The sequence below is a fragment of the Piliocolobus tephrosceles genome, chromosome 1 (assembly GCF_002776525.5).
Source record: "Piliocolobus tephrosceles isolate RC106 chromosome 1, ASM277652v3, whole genome shotgun sequence".
Lineage (NCBI taxonomy): Eukaryota > Metazoa > Chordata > Mammalia > Primates > Cercopithecidae > Piliocolobus > Piliocolobus tephrosceles.
This window is the reverse complement of record NC_045434.1, coordinates 97,700,748-97,715,408: the sequence shown is the minus strand read 5'-3', so window position 1 is coordinate 97,715,408 and position 14,661 is coordinate 97,700,748. Positions and strand designations below refer to the sequence as shown.

Sequence of the window (14,661 nt, the reverse complement as noted above, 5' to 3'; positions counted from 1 at the left end):
TATACCTATGTAATGAAACATCCATTAAAAACCCCACAGGACTAGGTTTGGAAAATGTCTACATGTGTGACCGTGTGGAGGGTTACTGGAGGGCAGCCCGGACAGGATGTGGCACGGATGCTCCTCCATGCCCCTTACCACGTGCCTTGCCCTATGTATCTCTTCCATATGACTGTTCATCTGTATCCTTGTAATATCCTTTATAATAACGGGTAAACCTAAGTAAGGTGTTTCCCTGAATTCTGTGAGCCATTCTAGCAAATTAATCAAACCTGAGGAGGGAGTCGTGGCAATCCAAATTTACAGCCAGGCCAGAACCTAGGACTTGCGATCAGTGTCTAGAGTTAGGGACTGTCTTGTGGGGCTGAGCCCTAATGTGTGGAATCTGATGCTATCTCCAGGTGGATTGTGTCAGAACTGAATTGAATTATAGGACACCCAATCATCGTCCTTTGGAGAACTGGTTGTTGGTGAGGAGAACTGTCTACATGTTGGACACAGAAGTGTCCTGTGTTCAGTGTGAGTGTAGAAAAAAAAAAGCTGTTTTTTTTTTTTTTTTTTTTTTTCCATCAGAGATGGTCACCCAAGACATACCAAGTCTGAATTGAGGAAGCTGTTTGGTTTGGTTCCTACAAAGAGGAAGCTGTCAATGGTCAAAAACGAAGTGAAGACTCAAGGCCCTCTGAGAGGTCATTATGTTCTGCTCTCCTCATATTTAGTTTATACAAATAAAGGTCTTCTAGTCTGAAAAATCTCTGAGGAGGTCTCACAGTTCTCCTGAAACACCCAATTTTATTACCTAATTGCCTTCACTGTCAAGAAGGCCTTTATTATACTTAATCTGTGTATCTTCTATTGCCTATATAGTTCTTATATTTTCCTCAGCAGCTAAGGAGTTTCTAGATCCCAGGAATAGTGGTTACCCTTCTGGTGGAGCCCTATGTTCCAACATCCCATTATCCCCTAACCCAGTGGTTCTCAACTGGAGGCAATACCTACCCACCAACCCCCTTTCCCAGGGACATTTGGCAATGCTTGGAAACATTTTTGGTTGTCACAACTGGGGTGGGAGAAGGCTGTTACTGGCATGAGGTGGGTAGAGGCCAGGGATGCTGCTGAACATCCTGCCATGCACAGGACAGCCCTCCTGTCCTGCACAACAAAGAATTATCCAGCTCCAAATGTGATTGGTTGAGAAATCCTGCTCTAACCTGCGCCCCCTCCCTGCTTTGCTGGCTGGAGCCAGTCTGACCTCTGCTGGGTAGCACGGGCCATAACAGCTGGGCTTCTGTGCTTATGAGGTCCCTCTTTCCTCTCCACCAGCACCGCCCCAGTCAGAAGGGCAGCTTGGACATCACGTTTGGCTTTACACACACATGATGCAGGCTACTCACCTTGAAATGAGGGGCACGACAAAATTTTTTTCTTAAAGTAATTCTTCCTGCTTTACCGTAATGACTGAAATTTCTACCATTAAAACCAGAGTCAGAATCACTCAGACAGGCAGCATATCACCGAAACTGCATTTATTTTAAAAGCAGAAAGACTCAGGGCTGGAAGTTCAGTTTTCTAAATTACTAGCTCTTTTCAATAGGGCAAGTTACTTAAACTCTGAGAGTCAGGCTTCCTCATCTTTAAAATGGAATGAAAGCACCTACTAAACTATTTTTAAGAGTCCAGAAGAAGGTTAGGCACATCATAGGCACTCGAAAATTAGTTTCTTTCTTCTCATCATTTAGATGAACTTAGGGATTCCAGTAGGACCAACATAGAATCATGCTGGTGACTCAGTAGGGGCAGCTCTAATCTGGGAGCGCCCACGAACACTGTTGCACGTGGTGGTCTCCATTTTCTAAGGTTGTCTTTAGCTGTATGAGTCTGAGAGCAGGGTACTACTCAAGGAGCAGACAGGTCAGGTCAGTGTTTATGTGGAGGAGGAATCCTGAAAAGGTTCCCAGGCCGAGGCATTCTATAGATGGGCTTCAAACTGGTTGCTAAAGGCATATATTGGGTCCTGTGGAATGAAGATGCTGAAATACTTGAGAGATGCTGAGGAGTTTTCTATTTTGGGTCGGGTGCGGGAGGGTGGGTAGAGTATGGTGTCACCTACATATATTTTGTGTCATGGTTTAGTCTAGTTCTTCCATTTTATTCCTTCTGCTATGGTTTCCTCACGATTGGAGAAATGGGATTTAATAATTCATCTCAGTGTGTCTAGAGAAGGGGATGGGTTGATGTCAACCTCGGGGAAGGCTGAGAAAGCCAAGCATCTGGCAACCCAGGCCAGACTGGCTCCTTCATACACCTTCCATATATTGCCAGAGAAATAGCCTGCGCTCCCTTGAAGATGCATGAGAACCCAAAGAGATGTCTGTGCCACAGCCATGTCAAGGTCTATGGTGATGAGACATGGGAGTCAAGGGTAAATGTTAAAGTTATGCTACTAATTTGCAAATTGGTCTAAGGCAAAGGTTAAAAGTCTACGGTAAAAGTTAAAGGGCAAACTGGTCTAGGGTAAATGCTATCAGTCTGCGAGTTGCTGAGAAATACCTCAACTGAAAGTCCTTCGGCCCAGCTCCTTCAACCTAGCTCCACCTTCTTGGCCACATCTTGGGTTTTGTTAGTCTCCTACAAAACCATTTTCTATCTAAACAGACCCTTGCTTCCCAGTCGAAATGCCACCACCCACTTTCCTCCATACCCTTTATCTGAACATGTACTTAGTTGATGAAAACCCTACTTTGTAAGGATAAATTTGGGCAAATTTTTTCCTAAAATCTAATAGCAGACTTCTAGTGTTTTGGGGGAAAGCTTGCTAACTTGCTTCTGTCTAATCAATTTTAAAACATTTTTAATATATGTATATTATTTTCTAGTTGGATTCTTTCTCATAGTCTATTCTGTCTTAACATGACTCTTCTTCTTAAAGGTATTTTCAAATTAAATAGCAATCTTTCTTTACAGCGTAGGGACTGTGGAAGAAGCATGAGCTATGGAGACAGACCTACATTAGAATCCCTGACCCACCTCCTTTCTATTGAGCTGTACTCTTGGATATGGTGCTTAATTTCTTTGAACCTTAGTCTGCCATGTGTAAAATAGGGATAATATCTGGTATTGTGCACATTGTGGGAATTAGAGATAATATTTATAACTTTTAACAAATACTATGCATTCAATTAAAAAATAACTATTTCTAGGCGGGGCATGGTGGCTCATGCCTGTAATCTCAGCACTTTGGGAGGCCGAGGCGGGCAGATCACTTGAGGTCAGGAGTTCGAGACCAACCTGGCCAACATGGTGAAACCCCATCTCTACTAAAAATACAAAAAATAGCTGGGCATGGTGGTGGGCACCTGTAATCCCAGCTACTTAGGAGGCTGAGGCAGAATAATTGCTTGAACCTGGGAGGCAGAGGTTGCAGTGAGCTGAGATCACACCACTGCATTCCAGCCTGGGTGACAGAGAGACTCTATCTCAAAAAACATAAAACAAACAAAAGAACTATTTTTAGATAATCAAACATTTGTTCTTAAGCATGAATAATGGTTTTCAAGTGTGCTCCATGGAATCTTCAGGCCTCCTTAAGGGAAAAGGGCAAAGGAGAAATTGACAGAATGATGTTCAGTCCCTTTTTATTACCACTTTGCCAGAACTGTCTCCCAGTTCAAGGATTCCTAGATTTTAGGAGCAAAGCGAAAATTTAAGTGGTAAAGTCTAAGTGGCACCTCTGGTAATTCAAGTTTCCAATGCCAATATCTTCTCTTGGATAGGGGAATAGTTAGAAGTTAGGGTTTACCTTAGGAGAAGAATGACTTAGCAGGGCTGAACAATTTTCCTCCCTTCTGTGCCATTTTCAGCTTATAGAGCATAGTCCCTTTACAAGCTAAAATAATAGCTAATAATTGTAGGTCACTTACAATGTATTAGGCCTTGTGCTGGGCATTTTACATATATTATCTCAATTCACACAAAAATCTATGGAGTAACGACTTTTAGTGTTATCATTGTGCAAATGTGGAAATGATGACCTTGACCTTTCACCAGAGGTCATACAGCTCATGAGTGATGGAGAAGCTTGACTGTTAACTGGCTCTTACCTACCCCGCTACCTTTAGAAGACGGTTATTAAAATCTTTATGTTTTGGTGTCTGCTTTTGAATCTATACTACTTATGGTTCGATATTCACCTTCCACACAGTTGGTAGAAAAGAAGCAGATGTTTTGGGTCTCCAGAGGGTTCTCATGGGTGAAGTCAGGGGAGCGGCTCTGGGGTTCTGACTCCCCAGTCAAGGATGAGTTGTCCACCTGGGATGGGAGAGGGGATGGGTTGTAAGGTGAGCATAGGAAAAAAGGCAGATTTATTTGCAAAGATAGTATGTCTTCATCTGGTCACCAATGTCATCATTGACAGACAGAGAGAAACACATTTACACAACGTCTATTGTCTCTAACATCAAATCTGCACTTGTAACTTCTCAAGATTCTGAGTAATAAGCTTATACTTTCTCTAACGGCACAGGTGTCTACCTTGACATGAGATCATGCTTGGGTCCCTCACATAGCTTTCTGCATCCCCTTACCTTACATCCTTGTGCAGAGATAAGCCGGAGGTCAGCAGGGACTCGGTCTCCACCCTTGATTTCCACCAGGTCCCCCAATACCACCTCTTGTACATTAATTTGCATTTTCTTTCCTCCTCGAATTACCAGAGCTTGCTGTGGGAGGATAGTGCAGGATCATTTCCAAAACTGTTGGCTTCCCCCATCCCGCTCTTAGCCTAAAACCTCCTGTTACTGGTCTCCTTCCTCCTTACTCCCATTTCTTACTATCACCCACCACATCATTCTTGAAGGTGTTTTTGGTGGATTGCAAATTCCCATGATGCTGTTTGCAGGGCCCTTTGCAATGTGACTTTGATGCTCTTCCCGTTAAGAGGTAGAGTCTATCTCTCTACCCCTAAACCTGGGCTTGGCCATGTGACTTGCTTTGGCCCATAGAATGAATGTGATGGAAAGAAGAGTTTAAAAAGTGCTTTCAGGCTGGGACTGGGGGCTCACACCTATAATCCCAGCACATTGGGAGGCCGAGGTAGGAGGACTGCTTGAACCCAGGAGTTTAAGACCAGACTGGGCAATATAGTGAGACCTTGTCTCTACAAAAAATGAAAAAAAATTAGGCAAGTGTGGTGGCATGCACCTGTAGTCCCAGCTGTTTGGGAGGCTAAAGTTGGAGGTTTGCTTGAGCCCGGAAGGTTAAGGCTTCAGTGAGCCATGATCATGTCACTACACTTCAGTCTGGGTGACAGAGTGAGACCCTGTCTCAAAAAATAAAAAAAAAAGTGCTTTCATGCTGGGGCTTGCATTCCTGTTTCTGAGAATCCTCTGCCACCATATGAACAAGCCCAAGCTAACCTCTCTGTAAAAGGAGAGATCACGAAGAAAAAGGCTCCAACTGTCTCAGTCATCTTAGCTGAGGGCCCAGACATGTGAATGAGGTCATCTAAGACCATCCAACCCCAGCTGAGGTCAGCTTAGATCAGAACAACAGCACAACCACAGAATTATAAGAAATAGGAGTTTGCTATTTTAAGCTACTAAGTTTTGGGGTAGCTTGTTAGGTAGCAAAAGCTAACTGACCGTCTCTAAACTCCTAGTCTCCAAAACTGCCCAAACACTTTGTCCCAAAACTCTTACCCAAGGAAGGAATTAAGTGATACCAAAGAGAGAAGGAAATCCTGGGCTATACTACTGGAACATGATCATATTCTTGGGAAAACGTGGAGACTATTCCTTTGCAAGTTTCCAGCCCTGTGCCTAGGAACCTCTGTTTACCATTGTATTCTTTCCAGGTACCTTTAAAAAACATTTAACTTGAAATAATTTTAAACTTTCAGAAAAGTTGCAAGAATAAAAATAGTACCAAGAACACCTACATAACCTTTATCCAGATTCACCTATTAACATTTCACCCCAGTTACTCTGTCATTTGTTTTCATCCTCTCTCTCTCTCTCTCCCTGTGTGTGTACTCTTTTCCTGAACTACTTGAGGGTAAGTTACCTACATCATGATCTTTTATCCTAAAAACTTCATGTGTATTTCCTAAGAATTAAGATATTATCTTAAATAACCACAATGTAGTTATCAATTTCAGTAAGTTTCACACTGATACTTTAATCTACTGTATTAATCTGTCAGCATTCCAGTTTTGCCAGTGGACCCAATACATCCTTTAAAGCATTATTTTCAGTGGAGCTGGAGGACATTGTCCTAAGCAAACTAACAGGAACAGAAAACCAAATACCTTATCTTCTCACTTATAACTGGAAGCTAAACACTGAGTACATATGGACACAAAGAAGGAGAACAACAGACACCAAGGCCTACTTGAGAGTGGAGGGTGGGAGGAGGGTGAGGATAGAAAAAGTACCTATCAGGTACTATGTTATTACCTGGGTGATGAAATAATTTGTACACCAAATCCCTGTGACACACAGTTTACTTATAAAATAAACCTGCACATATATCCCTGAACCTAAAATAAAAGCTCAAAATAAAAAGTAAAAATAAAGCATTATTTTCTCCTCTGGCACAGAATCAGATCTAGGGTTAGATATTGCATTTAGTTGCCATGTCCGTGTCTTTTTTTTTTGAGACAGCATCTCTCTCTGTCACCAGGCTGGAGTGCAAAGGCACGTGATCTCTGCCTTCTGTGCTCAAGCAATCCTCCCACCTCAGCCTCCTGAGTAGCTGGCACTACAGGCATGCTCAGCTAATTTTTAAATTTTTTGTAGAGATAAGGTCTCACTATACTACTCAGGCTTGTCTTGAACTCCTGGACTCAAGCAGTCCTCTTGCCTCCCTCGCCCAAATGGTTGGGATTACAGGCGGGAGCCACCACCCTTGGAATAGTTGTCATGCCTCTTCAGCCTTTTTTTTTTTTTTTAGGTAGGGTCTTGCCCAGGTTAGTCATAGTTCACTGCAGACTTAAATTTCTGGGTTCAAGTAATCCTCCTGCCTCAGCTGCCTGTGTAGCTTGGACTATAGATGTAGACCAGCTATTTTATTTTATTTTACTTTTGTAGAGATAGCGTCTCAAACTCCTGGGTGATCCTGTTGCCTCAGCCTCCCAGAGTGCTGGGATTACAAGCGTGAGCCATGATGCCTGGTCTGTCTAATCTGGAACATCCCCACAGCTGTTCTTTGTCTTTGAGGTCACTGACATTTGAAGAATCCAGCCCATCCACTGCACCCCCCTCCCAGACCTACCAACACTTGTCTCTTTAAAAAAATAGAATGTTCTTATTTGGGGTTTATATGGTGTTTCTTCTTCAGATTCAGATTCTGCCTTCTAGATCAGACCACTTCATAGATGACATTATGTCTTTCTCAGGGTTTCACAGCTTTTCCAGGTACTTTTAAGGACTAATAGAGTACCTTGACCTCCTCATCACCAACCTGACTCAGCTCACTCATCGTAGGATATAATTTTCCATGGGACTTCATCATTGTGTATTTGGCCATATCCTGCTCCTCGTCCCACTAGATCCTCCCACTCCAATCCTACCTGAGGCACCATGTTCTTAAAAGACTCCATGATCTTGGAGCTCTTGGCCTCCTGATAATAGGAGAAGCAGCCGGTGATGATGACCACGACGGAGAGTACGATGCTCAGGTAGAGCTGGGGGTGGGGAAAGAAAGCATTTATCAGTGGGGCCTTGTCTTCCTCTTCATCCTCAGAAAATCAGTTTGCAAGGGGCATGGCCGTTTCACCAGGTGTAAGAGACCATAGGACTGAGTTGAGAGCAGAGGGATAGAGAAGAATCTGAGGTGGGGCCAGTACAGTTGGCTTCCTGGTAAAGGAACCCTGAGCCATGGTGAGCCATCAGCAAAATTCCTGGTCACAGAAGGCCTGTATCTTTCTCTCCAGGAAGGCTAATTTCTGGATGGAGGGAGCGGATCGTGAGGGAGGCTGGGAGGAAGGAGATGAGGTTAAAATTGTGGAGAAGAGAAAGGGACTGCAAAGTGCTTTGGGGATCAATTGGGAAGGTTGTCGAAGAACAGCAAGTTTTTTGGGGACATTGTGCATCTGAAGGAACTGGACCAGAAGCTTTTTAGATAAAAGGTGAGAGGAACCAAGATGGTATTTAGAAAGTGCTGGGAGTATTAGGGATTTTGGTTTATTACATTAATGTACATTTATTACATTATTATGTAATGTACATTTATTATATTAATGGACATTTAATTATATTTTGCAATCAATTACATTGATTATAATCAAATTAATGAATTACATTGCAATTAATTATAATCAATTACATTTACAATTAATGTACATTTATTATATTATTACATTAATGTAATGTAATTATTACATTAATGTGATAATGTTATTAGGGATTTGGGCCAGAGGACTTCAGGAGTGCTAGACTGCTGAGCAAGAGTGTCTGGGGCTGAGCAGAGATAGGGCTGGCTAGTAGTAGCTGAACAGACTCACGTTGTCTTTTGCAGGCTCCTCATTGAAATATATCTGGATGCTGTAGGCCACAAAGCAGAGAATGGCCCCAGTCCATAGTAGGAGGGAGAAGCCTCCAAACATTTGCTTACAGAATTTGACCCATTCTGGAGTGGTAGGGGGTGGGGTAAGGGTATTGGGTCCATCTCGAGTCAGGATTTCCTTTGCCATTTGGTGGCTATGGCCCTGTGTAGAGAAGAAATAGGGTTGGATAGAGAGCTGTGAAAAGAGGAACAGCCATTACAAAGGGGAACCTGACATTTGGAGCCCCAGGACGGGTCTAGGGACTACAGACACTTTCGGAAGGTCAGTCTGGAAGTTCTTCCTAGATAAGGTGAGGTTTTAAAATTTGTATTACAGGAGGGATGTCATTTAGCATGCTTACATAGGAAAGTTTTTGTTTATGGATTGATTCACAAACCTTTTGGAACTTGAGAACCTATCTTGGGTCCTAGGTGCTGAGGATACCAACTTGAGTAAGAATGGTCCCCACCCTTAAGGTGCTCCAGTGGGGAGATAAATACATACAGATAATTATAATGTGCAGAGCCAATGTCATGATGAAATATAATACTTAATGTTGATAACATATTAACACACACACTTTGACTCTCCAACTTGGAATAAGACCTAGTGTTTGGTAGCACAGTAGGGCAACTATAGTTAATAATTTATTATAGATATCAAAATAATTAGAGGAGTGGCTTTGGAATGTTCCCATGCAAAGAAATGATAAATATTTGAGGTTATCCTAAATACCCTAATTTGATCATTACACATTGTATCCTTATATCAGAATATTACATGTATACCATAAATATGTACATCTACATATCCATTTTTTTTTTTTGAGACAGAGTCTCGCTCTGTCACCCAGGCTGGAGTGCAGTGGCGTGATCTTGGCTTACTGCAACCTCTATCTCCCAGGTTCAAGTGATTCTTCTGCGTTCAAGTGATTCTCCTGCCTCAGCCTCCCAAGTAGCTGAGATTACAGTTGTGTGCCACCATGCCTGGATAATTTTTGTATTTTGAGTAGAGATGGGGTTTCACCATGTTGGCCAGCTGGTCTTGAACTCCTGACCTCAAGTGATCTGCCTGCCTTGGATTACAGGTGTGAGCCATGGCACCTGGCCCATAAAGTTTTAAAAAACATAAATAGAGGAGAACACCAACAAAAAACATAAATGCATAGATTCTCATTCCACTCTTGTGCACAAGCTTATGTGCTTTTTCCTGTTAATGAAAATGATAGTAGAACCTGCCAGTCCCCATCAGCCACTCCCCAACCTCTGCCTGAAACACCTGAGGGGCCCCAAGACCGTTTCAGGGGGTCCACAAGGTCAATTTTCATAGTAATACTAAATCATTGTTTGCCTTTTTTTACTCATTTTCTTAAGAGTATATAGTGGAATTTTCTGAAGGCCAGCTGGCATAACATCACAACAGATTTTATATGGAAAATATTTGAGAATCTAGCTATCTTCTATTAAAAAGCAAGACATTGAAGAAGTTTGCAAAAATGTAAGATGCTGCTAATTTTTTTGTTTTGAAAAATACAGCTATTTGTCAAAACATATTATATATGAATATATGATATTATTTTTGTTATTTTTAAATGAATTGAGAAATACATTTTAAAACTGTCAATTTTAATTTCTAATATGGTAAATATAGACAGACGTAAGCCACATAAGCAGAAGATCTTTGCAGTCCTAGATAAATTCTAAGAGTGTAAAGGAGACCTAAGGATAAGACGTTTGACCAGCACTGCCCTAAAGCATTCTTATTCTCTTACCTAGTCCTAAACTCTCTTTGGGGGTAGTTACCATTTTTAGCTTTTTCCAGGTAGTGTCCATGGAACGTGGCCAGGCAGAGGGTGAGGGGTGGGAACATTGGACTTGAAGTTAGGGGGCTGGATTCCTAGTCCAGCTTTTGTCCTGGCGGCCTCACAGTTGGAGTTGGAGACTCTCTGCCTCCTCAGGGAGCTTCTTACTCACCTTTGTCAGGTCCACAGAGTACTTGGCGCTCAGTTCTTCCAAGGTTAATTTGTGATCATCCTGAGGGGACAGTAGAGGCATTGAGGGACAGGTGGTGGCCCAGGTCATTTCCAGGGAGAGGGGGAGAAACAGACTGGAGAATGTTAGTCCAAACTGCAACTGCACCGTTTTGTAAGCTCCTTGCAATTTGTTTTTTGAAAGGGAGTCACTCTGTCGCCTAGGCTGGAGTGCAGTGGTATGATCTCGACTCACTGCTACCTCTGCCTCCCAGGTTCAGGTGATTCTCCTGCCTCAGCCTCCCGAGCAGCTGGGATTACGGGTGCCCATCACCACGCCTGACTGATTTTTGTATTTTTAGAGGAGAGGTTTCACCATGTTGGCCAGGCTGGTCTCGAACTCCTGACCTCAGGTGATCTGCCCGCCTTAGCCTCCCAAAGTGCTGGGATTACAGATGTGAGCCACCATGCCCAGCCTAGCTCCCCATTATTTTACAGACTTTGGTCAAAGTGAAACATTTCATGGGGGTTCGGGCGGGAGAAACAGCCTGCCTAACCACCTGACCACAAGGCAGACAAAGGCATAGTTAAAGACAAAGGCCCCACGAAAGAAACATCCCTATCACATCCTGCTGGGCAAAGGTCCAAGGAAGACCATGATCATATTCTGTGGAAATAAGGGCCAAAAACCACCTCATCATGAGAACATCTTATCAATATCCGGCCAGGCAGCAGGCCATACAGCCCAGACCCCTCCCGCCCATCCCTAAAAGTACCGCAGCCTGTAAGTGGCAGTGGACTGTGGAATGAAGCTGGTCCCCCACTTCCGCAGGTGTCTACAATATACCTGTGTTTGTTGTTGAGCTGCCCTGTCTCTCTGTGTGTGTCTTTTTCTTTTTTTTTTTTTTTTAAACCCTCTCCTTCCCTCCAAAACCTAACAGAGGAGAGATGTGGCTCTGGCCTGTGTGTTTCATTCTCAAGGTAAGATGTTAAAAATATGTAGAGGAGTGTTTTCAGAGGGCAGCTGTCAGCGCCCACTTTGGGTGACCTCACCATGACCACTTCCTTCTTCAGTTCCTCCATATTGCTCTTCTGTTTTTTCCTCTTCACCACTTTTTTCTTCTTAGGCCCCTTTTTAGGTCTTCGGCTTGGATTCTGGTCTTGGGAAACCACTGTCCGTTTCTTTCCCTGAAGCCCCATAGCTATCCCCAGAACGAGCTGCCCGAGCTCAACTGTGGGAAGAAAGCTGAGAGATTGAGGGAAGGGGAAGGGAAGCGGGGTTGTGGGCAAGGGGGCCACGAGAAGAGAGTGATGGGGAGAGAATGAGGGAGCAGAAAGAAAGAGGCATGGAGGGAGGCGTTGGGTGGTGAAGGTGAGAGAGGGGAAGGGGGGTGAGGGAGGAGAGACCCAGCGGTCCTCGAGTGGTCCGCTGGGAGGAGGAAGAGTCAGGAGTGACGGAGGAGGGAGGAGAGGAGTCTAGGGTGGAAGGATGAAGAGGTAGAGGTGAGGAAATGCAGTGAGGGCCTCAGGAAACAGGAGGTGAAGCTTAACCAGGTGCCTCAGTGATGAAGATGCAGCAGGGCCCACGGGCAGGTGGGAAATGCAGTGAGAGTGAGGAGGCAGAGTGAGCTTCAGGGACCCGGAAACCCCCTAGTCCCAGGCCCTGTGGTTGCCAGGGCAATGACCCAGGTCTGGCATCACAAAGGCCTCATGAAAGTTCTAACCAAGAATCCAGAACTCTTGCCTTGGCGATCGTCCAGGTCTGCTGTTGCAAAGGCCTCATGAAGGTTTTAACCAAGAATCTAGAAGTCTCAGTCTTTGGGTTTTAGGACGATTGGAGCAGGCCCTGCTACAGAGAGAGTTTCAGTCTGAGGGCAGAACTAGAACAAAGTTCTTGTGTGGTCCTGCAGACTTTGGAGGCTTAGAGGTATCCCAAATAGCTGACTCAAAAATAAAGCAGGTACTCAGCCGGGCGCAGTGGCTCACGCCTGTAATCCCAACATTTTGGGAGGTCGAGGCAGGTGGATCACGAGGTCAGGAAATTGAGACTATCCTGGCCAACATGGTGAAACCCCATCTCTACTAAAAATACAAAAATTAGCCGGGTGTAGTGGCGGGCACCTATAATTCCAGCTGCTTGGGAGGCTGAGGCAGGAGAAACATCTGAATCCAGGAGGCAGAGGTTGCAGTGAATTGAGATTGCATCACTGCACTCCAGCCTCAGTGACAGAGTGACTCCATCTTAAACAAACAAAACAAACAAACAAAACAAAAAACCATAGCAGGGAGCTTACAAAATGGTGCAGCTGCAGTATGGACTAATATTCTCCAGTCTGTTTTTGAGACTCCATCTCAAAAAAAGAAAAAGCAGGTACTCTGTGTGTGAGTATGCTTTTTTAGTGAGGCACACTTTTCCACCAACATTGGGTTTGATCTTTTAATTTTAGGAGATCAGCTAGCAGAATAGATCAGATTTTGGGCTCTGGAACCAGTGCTAGATTTCAATCTCGGCTCCTCCACTTGTCAGCTGTGTGGCTTTGAGCAAGTTACCTAACCTCTGTACCTTTCTTTTCTTGTTTGTAAAAGACGATGCCTTCAACCTTAAGTGAGGTGCTCTACAAAAGGCACTATGTGACATATATAGTATGTGCTCAACAGGTAGCTTGAATTCAGTAGTAGAAGTTTTATTTGTGGCTTAAAATGCAGCTCTTCTCAGTGAGAGTAAAAATATGCTTTTCCATGTGACAGCGTTGTATTTTCTCATTGTAAAATGATGTACTTATCTCTTCCATTGACCTTCTCTGGTGTCTCAGTAAGTGCTTTGACTATATTATTTGTATATATGTTTTGCATGTCCATAGGATTCCACCTCCTTCCAAGAATAATCTGAAGCATCTATACATTTCTATCAACCATTATATATATTTTCAATTGTGCATGTCACATAGATTTTCCCTTTCTGTTGTTTGATATTTGCTTATTTACTTTTTGAGACAGGATCTCACTTTGTTGCCCAGGCTGGAGTGTAGTGATACGATTATGGCTTACACTAGCGTCAACCTCCCAGGTCCAAGTGATCCTCCCACCAGAGCCTCACAAGTAGCTGGGACCACAGACGTGTGCCCCCAACCCAGCTAAAGTTTTTTTTTTTTTAATTTTAGTAAAGAACGGGGTCTGCCTGTGTTGCCCAGGCTAGTCTCAAACTCCTGGGCTCAAGCAATCCTTGGCCTCGGCCTCCCAAAGTGTTGGGATTACATAAGTGAGCCTCCAAGCCTGGCCTGATATTTATTTAATTGCATTTTGGTTGGGCATGCTTTTTAAAAATATGACTGTATCTGGAAACATTCATCTTGGTGCTGATGCAATCCTCCTTCAATATTCAGAAATAGAAATGTTCCCTTCCCAGCTGGGATAAACGATCGTCTATTTCTTTAACAGATTGGATTTTTCTTCTCTATTAAAAATGTATAACATAAAAATTGAAAGCCCCACCTTCCCTCCCTCCAAACTCAGATTCTCCCCACTGCTGAAGTTACTGCTAGTAACAATGTGCTGCATATCCTTCCAGTCTTTTTTCTATGTTTATACAAATAGATATCTAAAAGGAGATATTTTTCAACTTTTATACAATCATTCAACTCTCTATCAACCTGTCATGTACATAAAGCTTATTTTTTTCAGTGCTGTGAGGCTTCCACATTCTGTATTGACCATGCTGTATTCAATCATTCCCATTACTGATGGATTTATGAGATATTTTCCATTTTATAACCATTAATAAAATAGTTAGTGTCATTCTTGCACACAGAATGTGGCCCTTGAGCTTCTATTTCTGTAGAATCAGTTCCTGTTGCTGAATCATAGAGTACACTCATTAACAATCTTAAAAGATTCTGCCAATTGGTCTTTAAAAGGGTTTATCTATCTACATCTCAACAACAAGATACAAGAATGTCCACTCTCCATGCCTTTGATTATGCTAGATGACCTTGATTTTTACTATTATAATCAATGAACTTTGATACCTTATAGTTTTAATTTGCATTTTTAAATTGTCAATGTGAGCATTTTCTCTTATGTTTACCGGCTTTCTGGTTTTTCCTCTTCCTTCCTTCCTTCCTTCCTTCCTTCCTTCCTTCCTTCCTTCCTT

General features: G+C 43.1%; 1 protein-coding gene across 1 annotated transcript in view; it reads right to left on the bottom strand.

The window, feature by feature from the left end:
* Nucleotides 1–12,182, bottom strand: part of LOC111543869 (sodium/potassium-transporting ATPase subunit alpha-4) — a 34,947-nt gene extending 22,765 nt beyond the window's left edge. Inside the window, exons 1-6 of the mRNA XM_023214223.3 lie at nt 11,565–12,182; nt 10,516–10,575; nt 8,501–8,704; nt 7,568–7,681; nt 4,584–4,718; nt 4,191–4,308 (exon numbers count right to left, since the gene is read on the bottom strand). Coding sequence (XP_023069991.2) covers nt 4,191–4,308; nt 4,584–4,718; nt 7,568–7,681; nt 8,501–8,704; nt 10,516–10,575; nt 11,565–11,711 — 778 coding nt within the window. The 5' untranslated portion in view covers nt 11,712–12,182. The remainder of the gene's footprint in view (nt 1–4,190; nt 4,309–4,583; nt 4,719–7,567; nt 7,682–8,500; nt 8,705–10,515; nt 10,576–11,564) is intronic.
* Between the last annotated feature and the right edge of the window lie 2,479 nt (nt 12,183–14,661).